The sequence below is a fragment of the Meriones unguiculatus genome, chromosome 16 (assembly GCF_030254825.1).
Source record: "Meriones unguiculatus strain TT.TT164.6M chromosome 16, Bangor_MerUng_6.1, whole genome shotgun sequence".
Taxonomy (NCBI): domain Eukaryota; kingdom Metazoa; phylum Chordata; class Mammalia; order Rodentia; family Muridae; genus Meriones; species Meriones unguiculatus.
The window spans coordinates 48,829,999-48,844,540 of NC_083363.1; the positions used below are offsets into that span (position 1 = coordinate 48,829,999).

The 14,542-nt window shown below is 37.1% G+C and overlaps 1 protein-coding gene across 4 annotated transcripts in view; it reads right to left on the reverse strand.

The window, feature by feature from the left end:
• Positions 1-14,542, reverse strand: part of Adgrb3 (adhesion G protein-coupled receptor B3) — a 773,277-nt gene that overhangs the window by 419,220 nt on the left and 339,515 nt on the right. For all 4 annotated transcript variants that reach the window (XM_060369803.1, XM_060369806.1, XM_060369804.1 and 1 more), the window contains 2 exons: positions 13,942-14,043; positions 13,469-13,575 (listed from right to left, as the gene is read on the reverse strand). In XM_060369803.1, coding sequence (XP_060225786.1) covers positions 13,469-13,575; positions 13,942-14,043 — 209 coding nt within the window. The remainder of the gene's footprint in view (positions 1-13,468; positions 13,576-13,941; positions 14,044-14,542) is intronic.

Here is a 14,542-nt window from a genome sequence, read left to right on the forward strand (position 1 = left end):
ACTGGGTTTTCACCCATGGGATGTAGCTAAAAAAAAAAAAATAAAAAAAAAAAATGTATAATTGTTGTAAACATATGGAATGTTCTCACCCTTTGGGGCCCCAATCCAGGGTTTGTAAAGTCTCTTGTAGACCAGTTGCAGATGTGTTTTCCTGGCAGTGGAGCCCTCAGGCAGTTAGATCAGCCTGTTTCAGTTCATGCTGATTATCAAGTTAATTCCATCAGCTTTTAGTTTCAGGCTAGAAGGTTCAGCTTCTGGAAAGTTATTTCTGTTATTTCCTTCTCCTAAATTCTCTGAATCACACAGTTCAGAGAAATGCTCTAGGTCCAAGAGTTCTCATACTTTTTCTTGTTCCTGAAGCCAGGGTAGCTACAGAGTGTCTGGTTATTACAAAAGCCTACGTAGAGTCCCTCTCCTTCATAGAAAGTGATCCTGGGACCACTCCCATGAAGGATTTTGAATCTTAGCCCCCAGCAGGTGCCCAAGGTTCACATATACCCTGATACTCCCATTGCTTCACTCTGTAACTTGCCCCTTTTTGTTTTATTCTGTTTTGTTTTCTCCCTTCTGTGGAGAGTCGTGGGACGCAGCTACAGACAAAGCCAGCCTGAGAGACAGTCCTAGATGCTCCAAGTAACTCAAAAGCCTCCAGCACCTGGATGCAAATTGCCTCTTGCTAAAGCAATACACCTGTGGCCAAGCTTAGGCGCTGAGTTGGATCACTAGGACTCACACTGGGGTGTGGAGAGTTGCTTGTTAAGCTGCTTTGTTGTTTTCACCTGGGGAATTATTTTTTGAAAGAAGGTTAGGTGGTTCCACACCTTTTTCTATTTGTATCGATGTTATTTGTCTATAAATAATCAACCCTGGAGTAAACCCAGGCTGCTTCAGTCAGACTGACAACCCTCTCAAGCCCATCCCATGTGAAAAAAGTGTGACTTGTTCTTACTCCCCTCTCAGGTACTGTTCTACTCTGCCAGTGGCCTCCGGCACCTTCCTTCTGGTATGTAGAGGTTTCTCTTTGTTTAGATTAGCTATAATTTTGTTTGCGAAAATAAATACTTGCCGTGCAGTATGGTCTCTGAAGGTCAGCTTTGTGTAACCTGTGATTCCGTATTTCTGCTTGTCTTCTAATGGCATCTTATCCGAACTACTTGGCACTTCCATAAGAAATGACGTAGATGTTGTCTTTGCTTCCTGACTCACTGTCTTCTCTAATCTTACAGACTGTTACCAAAATCTCTTGTTAAATTGTTATATATATATATATTTTTTTCTGCTTTGTGAATTCTACTCAGGTAGGTATAATAATGACATGATCTCTAATTTTCCTGCCTCTTGGAAGTGATCTTGCTCTATGTTACGTCATTTTTATTGTCATTTTTTTTGTATTATATCATGCATTCTGCTAGACTCTGGATGCCTGAAGGGCTTATTGTTCATGATCGTTGAGAACCCTATAATCTCTCCCATGTAGACTGTCATAAGGAGGTTTATATTCTATGTGCCTGTTAAACTGCAGTGAGATTAAAGAAAGGTTTCCATTTTCTTTGTGAAACTGTGGGACTTAAGGGTTACAAGGTAAAGGTAGCTGTTAATGACCATTCGATGCAAAGAAATATATAACATTGAAAAACTTTTACATGACAGAATTGCCTTTTAGAAATACTCTTCTCGAGAGAACACAACGTTTGGTTATCCAACACCAATGATCTTGAAAACATATACCAATAAGTAAATTATACAAACTGAGCATGAACTGGAATTTATGCATGTAGACATATATAGTTGTATTGTATACATTTATATGTGTACATGTATATGTGTACATAACAACAACTAATGAAAAAAGTGGCCTTAAATTTGAAAGAGAACAAGGAGTTGTATAGGGTAGGGTTTTGAGGAAAAAAAAAAACAGCAGGGAGGAAATGGTAGGACTTTATACTATAAAGTCAAAAGATAGAAATAAATTAATTACTAAAAGGCATCCAGTAATGCGATTAAGCTTGGAAAATTGGGAATTTGGAATTTTGATTTTGAAAATGTCTAGAGTAATAGTTATTTACTTTCTATCTTTTAAAATAAATTTTAGAAAATATTATACAGTTTACCAAGTACCTTCCCCATGGTCAGTATGGGACTAGAAATGCTTTATAAGATATTTAAGTTTGAATGTGACCCTATAGGTACCACAGATGCCCACAGTTCTACATGTAGATTTAGGAACCCAGTCAGTTTAGCTATGTACCAGAAATCCCAAGGTCCTAAGTAGTGTTTGTATCAAGAAGCTAATGAAAACACTCTGAGTTAAGTCTGTCTCTTGGATATTATCATAATTAACTTATAGTTTATAATACATTTTCATAAAAAACTACCAACCCCTTAAACCATTTAATTATTTAAATATTCCAAATTCCTTACATTTTAAAAAGATTAAGTCTTTTCTTTTTCTCCTAAATAAACTACGTGAGAAATACAGAACTTTAAGAAACATAATATATAGTTGAGGTACTTCTAATAATTTGGCAGTAGCAACAATTTTGAAATATAATATATAAATATTTCTAAAACAATTTTCCAAGAATATTTTGTATGTAGTTTTGTGCAAATAAAATAGGGTAGGGCAAATACTTTATTTCTCTTGGGAAATAATTATTAATCTTTTTAATTTAGCCATCTAAGTATATTGGAAAGGATTTTTTTGTGCATGTGTCTGTATGATTTTTCATTCCCTTTTAGAATGATAAATATCAATAATTACTCCTGTTGATATGGCAACACTGAAAGATATTTGCTTCAAAAGACAACACTTGCCAGAACAGGATGGCATATGAAGCTGTTGGGGTTATTATAGTTCTAAACTAAGGCCCCTTGGTCTTTATAAAGTAAGTAGTACAAGCTGGTCATAGCCTTGATTCTACAGTACATTTTTTAATGACACTTTCTGCTTTATGCCACTCACTGCTAGCCACTGTGGTCTCCATTGTCTTAATCCAAAAACACAAAACAAAAAACAAAACAAAACAAAAACAAAAACAAAAAAGTCCATCATAGTTGCTCTTTGCAAATGACATACTTGCTATAGAGTATATTTATATATCATTTAATCTGCAACTCCTACAGTCCATCTGTAAGTTATATGAAAGGTTCTCTGAGCACTGAGTGGCTTCCAATAAAAGATAATTGTGCATGAAACTTCTTTCCATAAAACAACAATCTAGATATACAGATTTTAAGATCAAAGTCATTCACTTGATAGTGTTGATAATTTACCTATATATCTAAGGGGCATCTCATAATATGGCATTCTACGTTATAGCATCTAAATGCTGAGGAGTTAGGATGAACGTTTCTAAAATACACATGTGGGTCAGCAATGTGGCTGAGTGGGTAAAGGTGCTTTCTTCCCGGCCTGATGATTTGGGTTAGATCCTGGAGACACACCTGGTACAAAGAAGGAACATCTGCACATTCTTCTCTGACCTCCACATACATCCCTGCTACTTGTGTATGCAGGTACACAAGCAGACATGCCAACACACACACACACACACACACAGATACATACACATAAATAAACATATGTAGTAAATTAAGAAGCATAATTTTCTTTATGTTTACTAGTCGCTCAAAAAACCAAGGCTTGCTTAGAGAACTTGGAGTAGCCACTGACATAGTTGATAGGTTGGAAGTTGGAAGGAAATCTGCATTACTGAGTGAGAAGCTGATGGATGACACATACAGATTTTTGTATACCCTCGGAGCTAACAGGACAGCCATATATAGGCTGTCTATCCAAAGTCTGCAAGTTAAATAATGAAAGAAAGGGCATCAAGCAGATGGCGAGTGTCCCCTAAAGGTTCATGTTTAAAGGCTTGGTTCTTAGCCCACAGCACCACTGTGAGCTGATGGAAACCTTACAAGGGGAAAGCTAGGTGAATGGAAGCCCCTGTAAAGGATGGTGTGTTTCAGAATGCTTAGTCCAGAGCGGGTGGACACAATAGTTGAGGTAACTAAACTGTGGGACTCTGATCTTCTCAACGGACTCAAACCCATTCACTGTTTCATTCAGAATTTGATGATGATAACTTTGGGAGTTGGCAAGAGATGTGACCAAAGTGGGAGGGAGAGGCCAGTGGAATAGTGCTTGGAGAGGTTTGTGATCTCTATGCATTTCTCCTGTCCTACTCTCTGCATTTAGGTCTCCATGAGGTGAGCAACTCTGTTCTATGTTCCTTCTGTTATAATGTCCAGCCTGGTGAATGGTCCCAGAAATGGGGTTAGCAGACCCAGAATGAAACTGTTGAAATCATGAGCCCAGATAGATGCTTTGTTTGTTTGTTTTCTATTTCCTCACAAGGATTTATCACAGTGATAGAAAGTTAACTGTTACAGGGATGGAAGGCTTTCTCTTAAGACACTGCAATTATGTTGATGAAATGCCTGACATTCTCTAAACCTTGTAGAAATGCAAAGAAGCCAGAAGATTTGATTGGTAACAACAGAAGAGAAAAGAAAGGGAATAAAAGAGATAAAAGACAGACACAAAATACCCGGATATTAGAGCTAGATAATAGAAAATCTAAATTTTGTATGATTTATATGCTAAAGAAAATAGAGGAGGAAACAAACAAAAACAGAGTACCTACTTTATAATGGATATTTTCAAAGAAATATATATGTTTAAATCTTAAAATAAAACACATATACAACATTCTAGTGGTCAGTTAACTACAGCCGGGAATTTGTGTTGGGTCCATTGCTTGTTCTTGTGTATAATTTTACTGAGCCACAGCCAGTTCCATTTCTTTATGTACTATTTGTAGTTGCATAAAGCATAGTGTTTGGTTTTATTAGAATCCAAAAGGTACACTGTGGTAGTTTGTATGGGAATGGTCCCCATAGGCTCATAGATTTGAATGATTAATCACCAGAGAGTGACACTATTTGAAGGAATTAGAAGGTGTGGCCTTGTTGGAGGAAATGTGTCACTGAGGGTGGGCTGTGAGGTTTCAAAGGGCCCAAAACACACTAAGTGGCTTTCTTTTCCTGCTGCCTGCAAATCAGGATGTAGAACTCTCAGCAACTTATATAAAATCATGTCTGCCTGTGTGTGACTATGCTTCCTGACCTGATGGCAATGGAATCATCATCTGAAACTGTAAGCAAGCACCAATCAAATGCTTCCTTTCAGTTGGAAAGCTAAAGTCAGATGGACTTGGAAAGGGACAGGGAGGAGATGAGGGAGGGAGGGTGGGGTTGGTAGAGAATGAGAGAGTGGGCTACGGCTGGAATACAAAGTAGATAACCTGTGATTACGATAAAAAAATAAAAGAAAAAATATATATTAAAAAAAGAGTTGGCATGGCCATGGCATCTCTTCAGAGCAACAGAACACTAAGACACATGTAAGTGTCCCACATTCACTCTTTTGTTCTTATGGAAAGAAATCTTTTCTTTTCATCTTTTTTATTATCACTTATTAAAATGTATTCAATTTGTATCCTGCTGTGGACCCCTCCCTGGTCTTCTCAAAACCCCACCCTCCCTGCCTCTGCTCCCCCTATGTCCCTCCCCTATTCCACTGATAGGGGAGGTCCTCCTTCCCTTCTATCTGACCCTAGCCTATCAGGTCTCATCAGCGCTGGCTGCATTGTCCTCCTCTGTGGCCTGGAACCTGCACCTCCCACGGGGAGGTGATCAGACAGCCTGACACGGAGTTAATGCCAGAGAAAGTCCCTGCTCCCCTTACTAGGGGCCCCACTTGGAGACTGAGTCAATAGGCTGCATCTGAGCTGGGGTCCTCTCCATGCACTTTCCTTCTTTGGGGTATCATTCTCTCCAGGGCCCCCAGGGCTCAGTTTTTATGGCTGTGTTGGGCTTCTTTTAGAGCTCCTGTCCCCTCCAGGTCTGATAGTTTCATTATCCTATATTCATTTGGAACAGTGAAAACTCAGATAATGTAACATTTATTAGGAGATTTTGAAAAATATTATAAAATTTTATATATGAATTATATGTAGTTCCAAGATTAAACACTTTAATGCAAATCCCAAAATGTCACTGTCTGATTTTTAGTAAAATAAGTGGTCTTCTATCCGTCCTTAAAAGAAGTTATGCTCTTTAACTTTCTGTGGGATTGCTGAATAATGCAATAATTATGTGAGTTCTAGGGAAAATGACTTTGGCAAATTCTTGGAGTTTGGCAACATTAGTGAAAAGGCAATCAAATTCTTGGTCTTGAATAATTAGCACAAGATTGTTCACATTCCTTCAAGAAAGAAGAATGCAATAAAGGAGTGTGGGATTTCATCAATCAATGTTGTAATTAGTACTAATAATAGTTCACAATGACAGAATACATTATATATACTGATATCAGCCCAGTTAATGGGCTTCCAGTGATCTCTTATTGATTCGTGACAAGAACTCCCATATGATCAACTCTCATATGGTAAGGCTCTGCAAGATCCTCCTTCCTCTGCTAAGTGCTATGTTCTAGCTTTTATATAAGCATTTATTAAAAAGAAGAATGTGTAGTTTCTGTTTTCTTAGGCTAATCCACCTTGTTAATATTTGAAAATTAAAAGCTCATGCTAATGACTGTACCTGGTGGCCTTTGGTCCTAGTTTCTTTGTATTAATTTATAGAAACCTTTTTGTCTTACTAAATTCTGCTCTACAATAACCTATCAATATAATAATTGTTATTTCCTTTCCCTCAATGAAAATATAATAATAGATTAACTCTCTTTTAAATAATGTGCTAGAAATTTGTACAATAAAGTGGCTGGAAAGTTTTGTGATATATTTGTGTGTTTTGGGGGAAAGTGGCAAGGAAGAAAAAATTCACCTGTAGATACAGAAATGAGGGCAAAACAAACAAACCTATTCTCAGGTACTATCTCTGTATATCCTTGTTCTCTGTTTTGGTTTCTCTCTCTCAGTTTATTTTCATTTCTAGCTCCCTTTTTAAAAATGCAACCAGTGAGAGTAGAGGCAAAACATCTTTATAATAAGAATTAACCTCTTTGACATCTCTTACCAGCACATCAAACTTTCAATAACTGGATCAAAGTCAGTATGCTTGTTTAAAAATATCTGAAGAATAGCAACAGAGAATTCAGGAACAAAATTATAAAAGAGAAAAATCTGTATCTATAACTCCCATTTCTGTATAAAGGGTCTTCCACTAGAGTAATGCTGTTAGTATTATTCAGCCCTCCTTCATGCCATCATTCAGTCTTTTCCAGGAAAAGGGGAGTAACATACCTGCCTGATGAATTTAGAAGAGAGTCTTGGTAAGTGTGCTGCCTTTCCCTCTGCATTAAGATCTGTTCCCTTGCAGGGACATATATTCTGACATATCTACAAAGTCTGCTTCTTCAGGTGTATAGGGGTGTGTGTGTGTGTGTGTGTGTGTGTGTGTGTGTGTGTGTGTTTGTAAGGTAAAGAGATTGAAAATGAAAGAGGAGTGTGTATGTGTGTGTTTATGAAGTTTAATAAAAAGCATTTTGATAATTGGATTTAACTCTGTATCTTACGAAGTCTCTAAGCAATTATCTCAGGTATTAATTGGTAGGAGTTTTTCTGTAATGACCAAATATGTTCATAGGGTAATGATAGCAATTACTCCATATTTCTACAAATTACAGGACTGAAAAAGACTTCATCTGCATGGTAATATGTATTACTTTCAAATGATTAAAAACTAGGAAGAAAATGGATATATCAGAAATCTTGGGTTACCAGTAGCTTACTGTAAATAATAAAATAAGCATTTTTGGACTAACTATATTATCTCTACTCATTACTGTGTTCTACATTAGGGAAATAATGACTAAAATAGCCTGGTTATAACTATTAAATAACTCAAACTAATCATTCACATGATTGATTACTGATTTTATACTTTTTAATTTTTTTTAAATTTATTAATTACACTTTATTCACTTTGTATCCCTCCTGTAGCTCCTTCCCTCCTCCCCTCCCAATCCCTTGATTCCTTCCCCTTCTCCACACACTCCTTTCCCCAAGTCCACTGATAGGGGAGGACTTCTTTTCCTTCTTTCTGACCCTAGTCTCTCAGGTGTTATCAGGAGTGGCTGCATTGTCTTCCTCTGTGGGTTGGTAAGGCTGCTCCCCCCTCAGGGGGAGGTGGTCAAAGAGCAGGCCAATCAGTTCATGTCAAAGACAGTCCCTGTTCCCATTACTATGGAACCCAATTGGACTCTGAACTGCCATGGGCAACATCTGTGCAGGGGTTCTAGGTTATCTGCATGCATGGTCTTTGGTTGGAGTATCAGTCTCAGGAAAGACACTTGTGCTCAGATTTTTTGGTCCTGTTGCTCTGATTTTATACTTTAAACTGATTAATGACCCAAGTTTGTCTGTTATAGTCAGCTATTGTTTATAATGATAAAATTTCATTTCGAAATTAGCCTATGGCTGCTCATTTGTGAAACTGGTCTAAGCATACACCGTGCCTATGTGTGTTTGCAACATATGCTGTAATTTATACATTGAAAGGTTAGAAAGCATCATCCTATTTATTTTACGTAAACCCCTGCAGGATACTGTGAATAATTGATTACACTTTAATTAGCTTTATGAATATAAAAACATAAGAAAATAAAATCTATCAAAGGCTAAATATTGAAGTGATAAGCTCTGTGCCCCTTCTAGAGTAATCATGAATTGTGGGAGTCTCAATTGTTCTCTATCGTAAACATGATTGAGGTTTGATTCTCAAAGTTGAGCTTAGAAGCACAACAGTAGTGTGAGTCCTCAGAGAACTTGATCTCTTATCTTATCTCTTATCTTATCTCTTATCTTGCTGTCTTTGTAGACCCTGGGTAACGAGGTTGACTGTAAGACAAAGGTCACTCAAAACACAGACTGATCCTTCATCCTATATGATCTGAATATATAAAGATGAAAATCATGATACATCAGCAGACATGAGGTTCTGTGCATGTGCATCTTATGCCTGTGTATTTTCAATGTTTACGTTGTATATTTATGCTTTTATACCTGTGTGTATTCTCACATACATTCATCTCACATACATTCTCATATATACGTATGTATGTGTGTGTAATCATAACTTATGTGTAAACTTGCAACACCAATCTTCCCTTTCCTCTCAGTCTTCTTTCTTATCTACTTGAATGTTATCACAGGGCTATCTTGAGGACATGCTGCATTGAACTCTATAGTCTTGGACAGATGCTTTGTAATTATAAGCTCAGATGGTTATGAGGCTGTAAAAAGAGAACAGGTCTTGGAACAATTGGGCCTGGGATGTGATATGTACTCTTCACCTCACCTAGGTAGACTACATTTTCACGATCTTCACTTTCTGTGCTAAGAAGGGACAATCCACAGTTGATGCTTGCCTCTTAACAATGGCATATGCTCCACAAGGACCAAATATATCTGGGCACAGGGTCTTTTCTGAGACTGACATTCAACCAAGGACCATGTATGGATATAACCTAGAACCTCCACTCAGATGTAGCCTGTGGTAGCTCAGTAACCAATTGGTTTCCCAAAGTGAGGGGAACAAGGACTATTTCTAACAGGAACTCAAGGACTGGCTCTTTGGTCTCCCCACCCCGGAAGGGAGGAGCAGTCCTGTTAGGCCACAGAGGAGGGCTTTGCAGCCAGTCCTGAAGATACCTGATAAAACAGGATCAGATGAATGGGGAGGAGGTCCCCCCTATCAGTGGCCTTGGAAAGGGGCACGGTGGAGATGAGGGAGGGAGGGAGGGACTGAGAGGGAATGAGGGATCGGGACACGGCTGGGATACAGAGTTAATAAAAACAAAAGAAAAGAAAAGAAAAGACCCTGTGCCCAGATATATTTGGTCCTTGTGGAGCTCCTATCCTTTCCCCATCAGACTAACTCCCCTTCTTTCTTATGATTCCCTGTACTCTGCCAAAGGTTTGGTCATGAGTCTTTGCTTTGAAAACACTGCTAGTTAGAGTCTTTCAGATGCGCTCAGTAGACTCCTGTCATACGTTCAATGCACATCCCATCTATCTAAACGAGGATTGATCATCTTACCCCATGTCCGCTCAATTGATTATCTTTTTTAGGTGTATAGACTTCATTATGTTTATCATATCTTATAGGTCTATATAAGTGAGTATATCCCATGTTTGTCTTTCTCCTTCTGGGATATTTCACTCAGAATGATCTTTTCTAGATCCCACCATTTGCCTGCAAATTTCATGATTTCCTCCTTTTTGATTGCTGAGTAGTATTCTATTATATAAAAATACCACAATTTCTGTACCCATTCCACCGTTGATGGACATCTGGGTTGTTTCCAGGTTCTGGCTATTACAAATAGAGCTGCTATAAACACAGGGTCTTTTCTGAGATTGACATTCAACCAAGAACCATGTATGGATATAACCTAGAACCTCCACTCAGATGTAGCCTGTGGTAGCTCAGTAACCAATTGGTTTCCCAAAGTGAGGGGAACAGGGACTATTTCTAACAGGAACTCAATGACTGGCTCTTTGGTCTCCCCAACCCCGAAGGGAGGAGCGGTCCTGTTAGGCCACAGAGGAGGGCTTTGCAGCCAGTCCTGAAGATACCTGATAAAACAGGATCAGATGAATGGGGAGGAGGTCCCCCCTATCAGTGGACTTGGAAAGGGGCACGGTGGATATGAGGGAGGGAGGGAGGGACTGGGAGGGAATGAGGGATGGGGACACGGCTGGGATACAGAGTTAATAAAATGTAACTGATAAAAAAAAATAAAAAAAAAATAAAAGAAAAGAAAAAAAAAAGAAAAAAACAATGGCATATGCACATCAGATGGTTAGCTTTTTAAATGTGGAATTTTTTACAGGATACATAATTTGAGATTTCATTTCTTTTATCTTATAGAGTGTATCTATTTCAATTGTTGATGGCCTGTGCTTAAAGAATGCAAACTATTCATTGTTCTACACAAAAATACTGTTGGGGATTGCTCTGATGCTTGTATATTGATGCTAGTTACTGGCCCTCAAGATTTGATTACTGCCCAGATACACTCATTCCTGTGTAAACCTACCTAAGACCATTATACTCGATTGGTTGATTAAATGGCCTGTACCTAGGCAGGCCAAAATGAGGTAGATGTGGCTAAGGGCTTCAGGTTCAAGAGAATTACAGGAAACAGATAGACAGAAGAATGGGTTAGCATGGAGAAGAAAGCACATGGGCCAGGAGGAAGGGCTCCAAGGATGGTATGGTTGGAGAAAACACCAAGATGAAAACTACAAGCAAGTATCTTGGAATTATGGATTAAAGGTAGCCGAGATAGGAATGGTTAAGGTGGATGGCATTGGATGGAGGCTGGGAGATGAATGGAGGTTATTGAAACTGTATAGGTAGAAATATCTGCCCAGTCCAAGGAAAATAAGGCAATTATAAAATCTAACAGGTGTTTGTGTCTTATTATTTGTGATAGTAACTTAAATATTATCACCACAATAGTTACAGGAATAATAATAATAAATAATATGTAGCCCAATATCCCCTTTTATTTACAACGATGAAATACTAAGAGCAAAAATTTTTTATAAAAGTGATGTTTATTCTTAACTAATTTATAAAAATTGGCTTATTATTTAATTCCTTCAATGTTTTATTCATAGGCACATTAAAAATTGTATTTAGACGTATTTAGATATTTTAAAAGCTGGTGATATAGCACATTGGTAAGCACTTGCCTAAAATGTATGAAGCCCTGAGAATAATCCTCAATATTATTAAAAAAACAATATATTAATAAATATACATAAAATGAAACAACAAAATCCAACTTGATTGAAATAATTTATCTAACATTAGAAAAAAAGTTAATCGGGAAAAATTAATTGATAAAATTATTTTGTTTATAATTCTGAAATATATGTGAAAATTTACTGTAAACATTTCACATTTTTTTCACTTAAGAATAAATAGAAAAGAAACTTTGAAAAAAATTCTGAAATATAGTGATTTGAATCAGTGATCGATGTTATTAAAAAGGATTTATATATTATATATTCTATATCATAAAATTAATGTATGTATTATATACTGACATTGTGTATAAAAGTATGTTTAATATATATATATTATAAAAACTACACTTACAAATTGCAAAAACTAAATGTTTTCTAATACTTTTACACATCAAATCAGCAACAGAATAGACATTTATCAGGCTATATAGAAAGCATAAATATTGTGTATTTTTGTAGTATATACTTATGTAAAATATAAATGTATATTTATGATAAAATAGGTCTCCATGTAGCCAAATAAATCATTGATATAATTTTATAAACACACATTGGTGTGTACAAGGAAAGAAATAAGACTTTATGCATTTAAATGATCTTCAATTACATTACCAATAACTACTAATTTGATATGTGAATGCAATACATTAGATAGCATTTGGATTTAGACTTTCTAAAATGATTGTTTTGTTTTTCTGGTGATTCAATAAGTATCGGTTATATAAGTGGTTATATATATTGCATAGGATACCCTTTCCATATAGAAGCAAGAATCTTTTCACTATGTGTGATTTTTTTGACTGACAGCAAGAACATGAAAGTGAACAGTAAGTCCTGTAAAGCATGGAGGCGCTCAGCAACGCTGTGTTTGGTTCCTGCTTTTTTTCTTTCTGTTTCTGACAGTGTTCCTCTTGCCTGTGTGTGGAGGACTTCATGACTGCCAGGAGGAAATGACAGCAGCCTCTGCAAAAACGGCACTGACTTGCACTTGAATAAGACCATGCAAAAACTTAATTGTGCTCAAAATATTCTGCACTGTCGGCATCAGAAAATCCTCTGGGCATATTTCATAAGGAGCTAGAATTTAAAATACAGGAATGTGATTGCTATTTTGAATATCATAATCTGTAAATTATTCAGTGGTTTCTGGGGGAAAGGGCCATTTTTGGGAAAATTGGCCACATAATATTTGTGAGCAATTAAGTTTCTCTGATGCAAGAAACCATCACTTTCTTCATATCTTAAATTACATGAGAAATTTGATATTCTTTGTCATTCCTCAATTACTGAAAAGTGGAAAAAATGTTTAATTAAAAAATGGTGAATATTTTGAAATAATCATGTAGTATTTAATGAAGACCTTAAATAATCATTATACATAGTTAAACTCTTACATGTGAATCTGAGAAAGATTTCGCTTTGGCCTTTCTTCCACCAGACAAGGAATACGATTAAAATTTTTGTATAAATTGCCAGGATTCATAAAAACCCAAGCTCGAGGAACAAAACCATTTAGATCAGAGTCACAGAAATCAGCTTCCTATCACATCTCTTTTTCCTTGGGGCATTTCTTCAGAGATTTTTACTGATTTGATTATACAACAGAAGGTTAAGTTCTCACATAGTGATCATTAGGAAGAAATAAACAGAGCAAGTACTAAAGCTGGCTTTGCACCTACTGAATGCTGCAAGTGTCTGTACTCATTGGATATGCATCTTGCAAAGCTCGGCTGTTCCCAGAAGGCCACTCCATGAAGACTGAGAGAGCAGCGTCTGCTAGTGGTGCCTGCATGTCACAAAGAACAGAGAGAAGCTTTAGAGTAGGATTCAGGAAGGCATTGGGAGGCAGACTACAAACGAGGCTTAGGCGTTTTCTTTTTGCTTTAGGAAGCATTCACATGAAATCGTTTTGAATATATATATATATATTTATAAATCATGAGTTAGACTCTGGAAGCAATGCATCAGCAACATCTTTGAAGTCCCTTCGTCAACTCTATCTATGGAGCATTTTACTAAAAGTGTTCTATCAACTGCTTACTGGACAGATTTAGATACAGAGCAAGGACGAAGGCATGACTTGACAAGCAAATGTGGCATGCAGTTCTGGGATGCAAGCATTATTTGGACTGGGTGGGTCCTCTTACTGTACCTGTGGCATTCAGTGGACATTGATTGAATGCCAGGTCGCCCGCAGGAGTCCTTTTCCACACCATTGATATAAGATAATCCTCTGGGCATATTTCATAAGGTGCTGGAATTTAGAGATGCAGAAATGTGAATGTCAGCAGTGCTCCTGTTTTTCAAATGTTGGTAATAAACACTCCTCAAGTGCATCTAAACGTGGAATTCTTTCCTTTCTGTGAAGAAATTATTTACTGATACGTTAGAGATGTGCCTATAAAGAAACCACCAGGTCTCACTTAACAGTCCCCAAACCCTCAACAGTTCTTTAAAAGCTTCGCAGTGTACATGCCTTTATTGAAGAGTCAACGGGGTTTTCAAATATTGAACACATTCAAAAGTATTAATCAAAAATCTTTCAAAATTCATTCAACACTTAAATGTTAATTTCCCAGTAAACCAGTCCTGTTTTGAAATTGTTAATGGCACTAAGAAATATGCACACACACACACACACACACACACACACACACACACTCACACTAATACCAGTCTATCAATACCAAGCAGGTGCTCCACTGAGCTATAGCCACAGCCCAAGAGACAAGAGTGTATTGATTTAATCTTTA